The sequence below is a fragment of the Pomacea canaliculata genome, linkage group LG1 (genome assembly GCF_003073045.1).
Source record: "Pomacea canaliculata isolate SZHN2017 linkage group LG1, ASM307304v1, whole genome shotgun sequence".
NCBI lineage: Eukaryota > Metazoa > Mollusca > Gastropoda > Architaenioglossa > Ampullariidae > Pomacea > Pomacea canaliculata.
Window position 1 is genome coordinate 6,448,866 of NC_037590.1, and position 13,567 is coordinate 6,462,432.

The window sequence follows — 13,567 nt, forward strand, 5'->3', positions numbered from 1 at the left end:
CAGCCATCTCCGGCTGATGCTATTTGACTAGATGGGAGCGAAGGTCGGTTTTTCAAAAGTGGGTACGGATTGAGGCGCAGACTTGTGTACCCTGAACGAACCGCGTGAAAGCGATAGTTTAGGTTGTTTTTTTCTTCATCGGTTTAGATTAGGGTCGAGTGTGGAGCAGGATGGTGGGCGACTGAGATCGAGTGACGTCACTGTTTTGCATACCTCTGCCTATGTAGCAATATGAATCGTTGAAGCGAGGCATGCTCATGCGTAGAAACTATGGATCTTCTAGTGTTGTTGAATGAATTAGCAGACATTTTCGTGGTATTTTACTAAATCAAAACCAATAATAAAGCGTGAGTTGTATGTGTTTAGCTTTTTCATGTTGTTTTTATTTAAATTTGACCTGTATTTACTCTTTAGCAGACGATCAAACACCCACTCGCGCAGGGATATCAAACAAAAATAGTCCACTATCCACATCGCTTGCAAGCTATAATAACTTGAACCTAAACGTTTCATTTGTTTATCAACTGTTAAATTTAACTTTGTAGTATTTTATTTCTTGTTAGGTTCAGTACATTCTCTTCGCATGCCTCGCTTCAACGATTCATATTGCTACATACTTATGGTGGTGGGGTGTTACAATGTAAGAAAGTTGTGCCAAATTTAGTATTTGATTTTGAAGTGTCGGATTTGGGTATCGACTGGAGAAAGCAGAGGACGTGACGTCTCGCCTCCAGCTCTTTCTCTGTAATGGCAGGGGACCCAGCAGAGTCGATGATTTTGGTTTTTTCTTAATGTTCCAGTGAAGGGAGCAATTTTGGAAACCTTCGTACGTTTTTAGGTGCTGGTTCTGGTATGTTGTACTTCCGTAGGTCTGTCACAATAATAATTGTATTTTCTATGCTTTGCAGGTTAAAAACTATGTAAAAAAAATCCCAACACAAAATAGAAGAAATAATACTGACATAACACCATTCAAATTAGCAGTTAGACAGCTTTTGTTAATGATTTCTTTTCTTTTTTTAATTCAAGATTCAAGACTGAACACCTGCCTTTACGTCACAGTGAATGAGACTGCATTACAAATAACAACAGCTCTGGTATCCAAATCACCAGACAACAATGACATTACGATGATCAAACTGACCATTGTTTTTTTTTTTTTTACATCCACCATAAAAAAAGACATGTACAAGTATCAAATGCTTTAAAGGGGTTTAAACTCAGGTGCAAGTGATAACTGTACCCAAAAGCATTACATTTATGTGTTTTTTTTTTTTTGGAAGGTAGTTTTAAAAAATTGTCACTTCACTTTATTGTATACATTAATTGTTTACAACAACATGCCCACCCGGTGCTTATAGGGTCAACAAAGATAAAAATTGTAGAGTAAAAACATTCATCATTTGATGACATAAAGTTACATCTGCAAATGAGGAATGAACAAAATATTTTTTTATAAACACATTTTATATGACCTATCTAAGAAGTCCTCAAAATGATTATTAATGTGCAAATATGCACCATCTTTTAAATGGCTTCAGAGCCATTAAGCTGCATGTCTGTGCATCATGGACAAAAATGAATGCACAGCCAGGTAGTGGAAATTATCATGCAATATTTTCTTTGTTTTCCCCGTTTCATACATATTAGTCTAATTCTAAGGATCTACACATGCATGCAAATCCAGAAATAACTACCCCGGAAATACCACACTACCCAGACTTGAAGGTCTGGCAAAGGAAATCTTGAGATAAATCGTGATGTTTACACAAATGATCTGAGTGTGCTGTTGAAATAAATTCTGCAGTTCCTTAAAGGGCTAGTTTCTGATAAGTATTTGTAAAAATACAAAAATATAAATTGATGTGCTGTACAGATTTCAAGACTATGATGGATGCATACAAACTTGAGTATGTCAGTTTACAGTGATCAGACAAATGGAGTGTTCAAAACACTTTCTAAAATCTAAAAGCAGCAGTAATCATATTTGGAAAGCTTTGCTCATTAATCTTCAAATATCTACAAACTTTTCAAACTTAAAATGTAGATTCAAAGGATGGAAAGTGGGAGTTACAGAATTTGAATTCAAAATGACCACTCCTCCCTCCTGGAATGGAACACAAGCAAAAACCATCATTGCAAGCAGACATGGTGAATGCACTGTAACAGATTTACATTTAGTATATAATAGGTAACAAATGTGCTTACCAGACTAAACATTGCAGACAACTAAAATACACACCAAAGCCAGTCCAACTTTGCCAATAATCAAGTATCTTTACCAAGCTATAAGTGTTACTAATGGTAACAAGTACAAATACTCAATGCACAAAAAGAAACACTGGATAATGCACTGTATTGCTATGATTGCAAACAAGCAAGTGAACCATTGAACAATAAAAACCCAAGAGGCTTATCAAAGGAAGTTTCACTGATTCTATAAACACATCCGCTTTAATAAGGATAAGAAACACTACTGCTGCTTTTTATGATGTATTCACAAACAAATATAGTGAGATATGCAACTATCAACACATAACAGTGAACATTTGAAGCTTGGCGCAAGCTTTTTATATTGGCTACCAAAGAGGTTTATACTTGTGAAAAGAAAGAACAGAAAGATTTGTTTCATTTGTACATGTCTAGAGGCTTTTGAACCAGACAGCACAGCAACAAAGTCCCTGCCAAAAGAATGCAAACATGCAGAAAACACAGCACGCACTTCATCCACCACTATTTCAGACAGGCATTCAACTAGGATCCCTTATCATAAACATTGCACATGCCTACCCAGATACAAAAAGCAGAACGATCAACAAGTGTGTCCTCCTGGCTTTGGGCATGATCATCATGTTGCATGACTTATTCTCAATGACACATCATTAAAGGCAACACTTTAAAAAAAAAAAAAAAACTTTCTCAGAAACATTAAAAAGTTTTCACAAAACCAACCTAAAGTATCTGGAAACTTGTAACTCTCAAATCAAATGCAAATTCTTTGGGAGGCTCTTTAAAATAATTTTCAGATCAAAAACTTGCTTTACTGAATACAAGCTTTGTTCACATGCTGAAACTAAAAGTCATCCAAATAGGTGTGATTAGGGGTGGTGGTGGTGTGGGGGAAATGAAGTTTAAACAAAATGCAGCATACAGTTTTCAGCCTAGTTTCTTTTTTATTTTTCAATAATTTCAAATACAGACATCTGGAGACAAAGGAAAATAACTCACAAGCATGCAGTGGGCACTACTAGCAGTCTCAGTTTGCTATATCGTTATCTATAAAGGACTGTGTGGTCAGCATTATCACTAACCATTTCCCTTTCAAACTAAGGCCGCCAACTTTATGAAATGGGCACTTAAAATGTTACTACTTACCAATTTTTCAAGTGTAAGTTTTATGATGGTTTGTGCTACTGCCTTTGTGCCTAATTAGGTGATATACTAGTCTTGCATGAAAAGATATCTGTGAATGTAACCAAAAGTTCCTTGATGTTGAACTCAAAAAGATATTATGTGCCATATTCTTTATTTACAATCTCTTGTGCACTCTTAAAAAAGAAAACAAGGCTACAATTGCCTAATGGCCAAAGAGACAGTTGTAAGTGGTTTACTGTGTCAAGGAAATGACACATGGAAAGCAGAATCAAATTCTTTGCTTCCACTGTCCCTGATAAATCATGCACCCACATGCTGGATAGAACTTATTCAGAGCTGTAATTTAAATCCGACTAATATGGACAAACATTTGACCAAGTATTCTTGGAACGCTCTCCCCTTCTGTTCTGTCCAGCTGCCTCTTCAAGTGGTTTCAAGCGGCTACTTAACTCACATTTTTAAAATGACATAATCACTTCCTAGTAGCTCAAAATGTTTTCATGGTATCAGTGCACTTTACAAGTTTCATAAATTAAAAAAAAAAAATCAAACTTGTTCAAATGTCTATCCATATTTATTTGGTTAAGAACAGCATTAAGGGGAAATTTTCCAGCCACAGGTTTTATCAGGTCTTGAACTAGCAACCTGTTCTGAAAGGTGAGAGCACTAACCATCAGGTTGCAGAACCTACAAACTACTTCTTAGTTCCTGATATATTTGCACATTTATCAGTAAATTGAAAATGAACATTTCTGCTGGTTTTAAGTCCTAAGCTTTTGCTAATACTTTTCATTTTTTTAATGTAGATGAAAGATGAAGCTGATATTGATCATTACAGTAAAACTTTTTCTTTAAGATGATACTTTATATTTGATTCTTATCTAAGTGCAACATCCTCCAAAGGCTCTAACCAGCTGCAGCTGAGTTTTAATCCAGAAATAGTCATAAAAGATCTGAGACAAAAAGTTTCTGTCCAACTCACATGCACATGACTGATGTATCCAGTTTTAAGGCAGCAAAGAAGCTCTTACTCATCAGCATCTATTCACTTTATCATAAAAATACACGTACAAAGCATCTGAATATTTTTATCATCATTTACCAAATGTTTAAAGACCTTTTTTTGTTTTTTTTTAAAAAAAAAAAAAAAGGAGCATACTTCAAAATTCTAGGCCTGTCACAAAACTTACATTCCATTTACTGCATTTCAAGCAGCCTATGCTCTGAAACTGTAATCCCCGAAGTGATTATTGCTTTCATTTTATGAGCAAAGAATGCACAGTGTGTGCAGAAGATATCAAGGACCAACCTAGGCCAACAGACATGGAGGTGATGTTCAGAAATCACATGAAAATATTATCATAAAAGGACTCCTAACTACAGAATTTGGCGAATGAGCTCATGACAAAAAATCCCCCATAGCAAATGAATCCATCACATCCAACCTTTTAGTGTTTTATTTCAAATAACAAAACTTATCACAATCTGTACCAGTGAGCATCTGAACATGTAACACTCATGTGCCTTGACAAGAGGTCCACTTCAAAAAAAAAAAATCCACGCCTTTCGTGAGGACAAAGAAATCCATGCATGACTGGGCACTCAATGTGGAAACAATTTGAGCATAAATGTTAGAAGCTTTATGTTAATGTAACATGCTTGTGTCGGGGAATCATCCCTCAACAGGCAATGAAAGGGAATTAAGACAGTAAGAAAACTTTACAAGCATATCACAGACGATTCAGACCTTGTCATCACTCACAGAAGATAAATCTTTCTACCTTTCACTCAATCTATAATGAGTAAATCAACAAAGAATCTAAGAAAGATCATTACCAACTTCATGTAGCTACTGCAAACATGAAGAATATTAAAGCTGTCGCCTCTGTAAATGAGTAGTGATATACATCCTTGGAATCCATTAGATCAACCCGCAACATGGTTCCCTTCAAACATTCACAGCCTGTTCTCCTTTTTTTCTTCAACATAGAAGCACATGCATGGGGACCCATGCAAACATGCATGCACACACAATCATGCAGTTGATGTTAGTCTGTTAACCAATACTGCAAACACATGTACCTCCAATTGTTTATTCTTAAACACCGGATTTAGCACAGCTTTAGATAGCTTTCCACTCTGACTGTACAACATTTGAACCTCCCTCAAACATTCTGGGAAAATCCAGGAAAAGAGGGTTTTGGAAAGAGACCTGCACCTAGCAACAACCTCTGGCCTTTCCATTTTGTGCACTGTTCAGTCGCATCAAGTTCCATTCTTAAATTTTCCAGTTTTAAGGATTTATCACGACATGTGACAACAGGACAGCCTAGAGGTCACATCTGGACAACAATCTGATTATGTTAAGATAGTTAAAATGCATAATTAAATGAGGACATATGTGGCTGTCTGCATGCTCATGAATGTGTTTATAGATATTCCTTTGCAAGTAAATGCTACATGCAAATGTGACATATCAATTCAAATTGATGAGGACAAGACAAATTAACTAGAGAACAAGTGGACACAGCGTGCAGAGCAGTGTGAGCAAAGCAGGTGTGTTTCACCTATATAAACAGACCACAGAAACATGGGGTTTGCAGTTTTGCATATCTCTCATAACAGTAACCATACAACACTTCCAAAAATAAATCTACATACTGCTACAATATTCTCAGAAAACACACATTTTTTGCTGGATACAAAGGCGGATTGAATGTAACAGTCTAAGAAGCTGCCTACTTCAAGGCTACAAGTACGATGCTGTCTTCATCAACTACTGCTGTTTTGCAGTAACTGCGATAAACCTTCAGCATGAAAAACAAAGGCAGAAAGTTCTGATATTGGCAACAGAATACAGGTGGATGCTGTAATGTTCTGAGAGAGCAGTAAAAATGGAGAGGAATATAAGACATGGAGAGGCGAGAAATATTCAAAAATTACTTTAGTGAGGAACTGATTCAGCAACAGCTTGTTTTATTCCTAGTTAAACTCACTGTTACATAAGGCTAAAAAATAAAACTGTATTTCATGAATTTTATCAAGCACTACAGAACACAATTAGTGTTTGGAAATGGTAATTTGTCAACCCTGCTGGTCCTAGCTTAAAGACATCGGTGTATGCTCCAAGCCAAAATATATCAAAAAGAATATTCTTTACATAAAATTCAAGTTCACCGATGGCATATATTCCAAAAAAGCACAGCAAAAGCATCTTCAGCCTCAACAACAACAAACACAACTTTGTCAATTACATTCAAAATTATCACCGGGCTAGTTATTTTTCATTCATACACCGGGTTCATTACTGCAGTCTTTATGCTGTTATTTTGAAATTTGCAATTTTTTATTTTATACAAGTATTGTATTTAGCCCCACTTCTTCAGTTTAGGTAGGTATTCATTTTATTATTCACATATTCCTTCTCAGTTGTCTAATTCTACTATTATTGTCTCCTCTGTTTGTGGTCAGAGGGTCTGGTGGTATAGTGATACAGTGCATACTACCAAGACAGGGATGGTAACACCCAAGTTCTGAATTTGTCTCCTGCAAAAGAAACTTATTGCATTTTCCAATTCCATCTCGCAGTACAAGTTCAACTGCCCACAAGACTTATGTCAAAAAAGCAGAACTAATAATGTTCACAGTTTTAACCTCTTTTAGAAATCATTCCTCAAACATTATGTTGCACTGATATCCTGCAGCCTAGGGTGAAGATGTAGAGTACACATGGATAGTGACTAGGTTTATTTAGGCCACAAAAGTGATAGATTTTCCATTTTATCTCAATGTATGTGAATGCTGAAGGCTTCCTAAGAGATATAGCCTATTTCTATCATGTTGTATAAGCACAAGTAAAAGACCTTTGTACTTGATCTTAGCAATGAGTTTATACAGTATATTATACTGCAGCATTCCATGTTGATGACAACGCCTCAACCCAGCAGATGAAAAACCAGCAAAATACATTCCCTGCACTCAAGTAAGAAACCTGCAAAAGGATACCACTCTTCATATTCTTAGCACCCTGCTTATATTGTATGACAGGCACTGAACAGCTCCAATTAGACAATTTCATCTTTCAATCTCTCTTCTTACTTGGTTCACCAATTCAAAAATAATAATAATTTTACAACAGAGTATTTATTACTGCCCTCTTTCACGCAGTCTCTCTCTTTCTCACATACATGCAAGAAGCCATTACCACAAGTTACTGAACAATGTCTGCATACTTAAATGTCCAGACAATGTCAATCACTCTAAAAAGAGCAGCAAGAAACAGACCAGTCACTATTGCCCTTACTTGCACAACGCAGATGCAGCTACTCCCCCCCCCCACCTCCACAAAAACAAGATGGGGTCTGAGTGCTGCTGTGCAGTACTGACCTGATGCAGGCCTGCCATCTTTCCTGCTCACACAGTAAATGCTAGTACATGATGCAAAGTAATGAGTTGCCAAATGAGCAGTAGAACATTTCCAAGCATTTCATTTTGCTCTTTCCATCAGGAAAAAAAGAACTCCATTAAGTAGCATCATGTGCTTGAGGAATAAACTGTACTTTGTTGGTTCTCCAAAAACTGGACTGTACAAACATACCAGCATTGCAAAACTGCTGAAAAAGGTATCAACTTTAAAACCCAGAATTTAAAAAGTTGTTTAAAGAATGAGTCACCGGTACAATGTCAAAAAGAGCTTTGTTTTGGCTTTAAAAAAAAAATCAGACCTAGCATACAACACTCATAATACTGTATTGGGCTTACAAGAACAGGTAATCTGCTATATCTTCCCTTCATCATGGTTGGTGAACCAGTGTAAAGAAGAAACCTTTACAACTTTTAATCTCTGCAATATTGACAGTTGCTGATGCACTTGGATTCTCTTTCCTGTGACAGATAACTGATCTTCAGATACTTTAAAAACTAGTCATATTTGTACAATAGTTTTGTTATGTGGTCCAACCAGTGTTATAAATTACAAGCTGTGTGAATATCTTGTCCTTGTCAATATCTTGTAACTAGAACTTATTTTGCTTATTTTTGGATCTGAGCTCACTTACAAAGTATAACTGCACACTGGAATTAATAATGTTGGTCATTGTCATAAACTAATGCTACACTTAGTTGTAGCAAATGAAACTGATTCTGTGCCTCCTATCTCTTGACACCCTTCACTATGTGTGGTACACTGTTATTCTAAATGTCTATATGGTAAGTTAAATATCAGCAGCTCTTTTTTCTTACTCTTTGGTGATTTGACAGCAGACAAAAATAACACTCCTATCCCCTGTTCAAGCATTTCCCTAAAAAAGTGCATAAGCAAATTCAGCCCATGAATTAACATGAGTCAATTTGAAAGTATAATATTTGCCTATAAGTACACATTAAAGATCACTCTTAGACAAACACAAGTGTTTCAACCAGTACAATCCTTTTCTTATCACCGGTATAAAGTAGGCTCTTGTACAGTTTGTGCAGTAAGGACAAGGGAAAAGAGAAGGCAGTCAAGGAGAAATATTTGTAAATAGAACTTTGCTTAAATGACTTAAAGTAGAAACCTAATCCACCTGTTGTGCTGAATCAAGGGATTTTGCCCAGATATAGCCAGTTATATCCTGTCCGATATTAGGCTAGCAGGTGTGCATATAAGACACTGATAAAACGTTTTTCTTAGAATATTACCACAAAATTCATGTTTAGAAACTTCAAACCATAATAAATGCCATGAGAACTAAAAACCATCATAAAAATTCAGACGGAAACTTCATCACGAGGTTTGATAGGTGAATGGACATGAATCTGAACATGTTAGGGCTAAGTATGCGAGGAAATTCAGCACTGTCAAATGCATCACAAAGACCAGACATGGTCAACTGCCTGCAGATCAGTAAACAGTACAAAAGGTTGTACATATCTCCAGCAGGTTAGTAACTGTATTCCAGTGGACAATAACTTCCCTGTCTTAACATACAATCTCTCTTACCCCTGCACTTATAATGATGCTGATTTTCTTGTACAAGAAATGGAGCAGATTGCCAGGAAATGTGTAAAAAGAAAAGTAGCAAATGTCTGTACAACAACATAGGCTATGGAATCACCAGTATCTGACAAGCTGGTGAAACATGCCTTAAAAACCTATGGTATTTTTTTAAAACCAATTTTTAAGGCATCTTCTTCTTGGATAATAAGACCTTTTAAGTCTGAATGAACCACGGCTTAAAATGCAACAATTATATAGCTTAAGATGAAAAGTGCATTTGCCAAATTGAAAAAAAACCCACAACAAAAAAATTACTTACGTTAACAATAGGCCTCGTTTAGCATAGCATGATTGAATGCGTTCACAGCGAAAACACTTTAAACGAATACCTCAGTTCAACTCTGTTAAGAAATAACAAGAACAAAAGTCACTTTTGTTGACAATGGTAGTGGGTACTGATGGATTCACCAACTAGTAATGTTCTCTGAAGGATGGACAATGACTGGAGGAAAAAAATCAAAAAGAGGGGTGGCAGAGCGTCCTGTTGGCTGCTAGCTGCTACTGGTGCTGCTGCCCTTCACTTCCTGGCTGATGAAGCATTTCTGTAAACTCTCTGCCTCCAACCCCACCATGTCTCTAGGAGCTGAACTATGGGTGGTCTCCCCTATAATGCTTCTCATCTTGTCTCCACTGACGCTGCCCATGTCAAGGCCTCCAGGTCGGTCTGAATCATGGAAAGGATCATCGCCAAGCGATTCTCGAATGTACAAGGCCTCTTCTGAATCAATACTCTCAAGGCTAGTTGTGGACCAGTTACGAGCTTTGCGATAGCGCATGAAGCGGTCGTAGTGAGTGGAACCTTGGTCAGTGCTTTCTTGTCCAACTTCTCCTTCCATACCTTCCTCCAGATCCTCTGAGGTCTTGCGACTAGAGGGAGACATCATCATTTCAGGGTCTGGTGAAAGCAGGCTGTCTATGCTAGCACTACCAATGTAAGAATGGCGAACAGAGGGCAGAGATTCAGATTCTACGCTGTCCACAGATGAGACAGAGCAGGTGTGTCCCACAGAAAAGTCTTGAGAGTCGGTTGTCTCTGTGCTTGACACTGAGCCTCCTCTGTGAGGCTCACCTTCATCTGGAACAGAAAGGTAGCGCCCACGCCGAGACGACCGTTTGGCATGAGTGCGCATGTGGCGTGTGATCATGTCTCGCCGACAGGCAGCATATGGACACTGTGGGCACCGATATGGTTTCTCCCCGGTGTGTGTACGTTTATGGGTGTTGAGGTGATCACTGCGACTGAAAACCTGTCCACAGTCTGCACACTCATAGGGCTTCAGCCCTGTATGTAAACGCATGTGTCTGGTCAGCATATCAGAACGTGAAAATGATCGGTTGCACACTTTGCAGTAATGTACCTTGTTGTTATCCCCTGCTCGTATGGTCTCTGTGGGCAGGTGTTTTGCCATATGTTTGGCAAGATTGTCATTAGTAGGAAAAACCTGCCCACATACTGGGCAAAGGTAAGTCATGTCTGATTCAGAAAGTGATCGTTTCCCATAAAACCCTTGTGGATCTCCCCATTTTGTTTCCACACTCGCACTACTGCTTCCTAGTGTCTTGCTGTGTACAGAGGAGAATGGAGGTGGTAAAGCTCTGGGGGATACAGCCAGGCGATTGACTTCGGGATTTATTAGTGAAGGCTGAGGCGGAAAGGTGAAGAAACGTGGAGACACGGGACTGGGAGAGATCAGGTCTGAGTCTGAGTGCACACCCTCCAGAGGACTAGGCACGTTAAAATTGAAGATTCGACCTCCTTCTGGCACAGAGCAGAGTGGAGACTGAGACTGGGGAGACAACAAGCCATGAGGTGAATATGGGAGGCGATGAGGAGACCTGAACACTGGAGAGTAATGTTTAGATGAGGTTGAGGCTGGACTTAGGTGTTCTTGTTCTATCAAAGGACTTGAAACTGATCCTGAACGAAAACTTGGAGAAAAGCAAGTACCCCTTGACAGGTCTAAGGGCTCCCTTTGATGCAGAGATGGGGGCTTGGACTTGCGAACCCTCATGGTTGGTTCCAAAAAGACATCACTTTCATCTGCACTGCTTGCTCCCATCTCTGGAGCATCCTTTCTCACATTGTCCGTGTCAGATGAAGATCGGCGAGGGCTTTTAGGCAAGGAGCTCTCTGAAGCATAGGGACTGTCAGCTCGTTCTAGTTTGGAAACCATCCTCTTATTGTCCGGAGGATGACCCTCTCCTTCTCCCGCATCACCAGGTGTAAAGCATCTTTCTCCTATTTCCTCTTTGACCTTGTCTTTGAGATGCAGATGATCCTTCATGCTAGACACATAGCGATCATGAAGGCGTTTCTTGAACTTTGATGGGTGATGGATCTCACCAGCAGTCAACTGCCCAGGACAGGTGTTGCAAACCCTGCTGTTACTCCCTCCACTACCACAGAAATCCTCTCCCAGATCTTCATCTTCTGACACAACCACCATGGCTTGTCGTTCCAGCGGCCTCCTTGCCAATGGGGATGGGGAAAGATCAGATGGTGATCTGAGGGAAAGAGATTCAGCCATGGCAGAGAAGGGAGACTGTTCCCTACTGCTGCTGCTGTCTTCAAGAATGCTTGAACCTGTCTCCGAGTCCACCAGAGTCTCACTGTGGTCTGTGTCACCACTTAGCATACGCATTCTCTCTCGATGATGCTGAAATAGGCATACGGAGTAAATATTTATTAATCAACTCACTGTTAACAAAATCATCACATTCTACTATGTCTTTGGATCAGCAAAATGTTAACAGTTAACAAGCATTCTTATCTGGGTCAGTGTCTTATCCACGATTTTCTATTTTAACCTGGAAAAGTCGCATTCATCTCCTTCTGTCATGCAAACTGCTTATTACAGCTTTAAGATGTTCTTTTTCTTAAGTTATGGGTTTTACAAATGCATTAGGCTTGGCAGTTAAAATGAATTCAGCAAACATTCAACATATGATGTTTTTGGGTGCATGGTGGTCATCTACCAACGGTCAGGTATAAATCATCTCCCTTTGTTCAGCAAGCTTAGCAGTTCTTGTACAGCCATAAGACAAAAATGCCTCTTTATTAATATGAGGAAAATATAGAACAAACACTGTTATAACTAAGTCTCACCTAGCATTAACCAACTATGCAAAATATATTTGATGTTAAAATGCAAGTAAAACTTCTTTTAAAACAAAATTCTGTGTCCTTTAGGCAGTGCTTTATATGGTTGAGGATTACTCAAAGACAGGTCACTGGCTTCGTTGTAGACTTTAGGATGCTAGAGTATCACCCCATATTCATTGACTCCCAGCATTTTCTTTTAAATTAAAATTCGAGACAGATTTCTGGTTTGTTTCAAGAGCTTCTAAGACACACATTGAAATTTAGTCCCTATTTTTCTATTCATTTGCTGACCATATATTATGTTTAGAATACAGTGCATTGTGGTGTCTATACTGCAAAGTCATCTGCAAGTGGGTTGTTTGAGACATTCCTTGGCACTGTGGTTGTTATGTCATTTATGTAGACAGGAAAGAGGGTTGGGGAGACAATCCCACCTTGTTAAATGCCCTCTGTAAGCTTGTTGAATTCTTTGTGTCTACTCACACTCTCTTGCTTTCTGTTAAATTGATGCAGCCATCTAACCATGTTGCCTTGAATGCCTGCCACCTACAGTTTAAGCAGCCCCTCTTTCCAGTGTTAAAAGCACAGGACAGGTCAAGGAAGACTGCAAGGACTTTGCTCTGCTATTGGAAGGCATCTTCAGTTATCTGAAGGGCTAGCTGAGTTTTCTTTTGGTGCTGCAATGCGCCAATAGGCAGTCCTACTGTATGGTTCTGAAACCTGGAGAGTGACAAAACCATCAACAGCAGGCTCCAGACCTTTTCCAACCAATGCTTTCATCATATCATGGGAATTAGATGGCCCGAAATGATCTCTAATATTATCCTTCTGTGGGGGGAAAACACTAACCCGAATGCCACTAGCCAAGACATCAGGAAGCACGTGGGGCTGGATAGAACACACCCTATGCAAACCAGCTGACACCATTGCCAGGCAGACACTTGACTTGAACCCTTAGGAAAAAAGGATAGTTGGGAGGTCAAAGCAGACTTGGAAAAGAACACTATAGCGTCTGAGGCAAAAGACACAGGAACTACATGGGCCAAATTGAG

General features: G+C 38.8%; 1 protein-coding gene across 8 annotated transcripts in view; it reads right to left on the minus strand.

The window, feature by feature from the left end:
- Positions 1-993: 993 nt before the first annotated feature.
- Positions 994-13,567, minus strand: part of LOC112563964 — a 32,685-nt gene continuing 20,111 nt past the window's right edge. For all 8 annotated transcript variants that reach the window (XM_025238491.1, XM_025238468.1, XM_025238459.1 and 5 more), the window contains one exon: positions 994-12,069. In XM_025238491.1, coding sequence (XP_025094276.1) covers positions 9,904-12,069 — 2,166 coding nt within the window. In that variant the 3' untranslated portion in view covers positions 994-9,903. The remainder of the gene's footprint in view (positions 12,070-13,567) is intronic.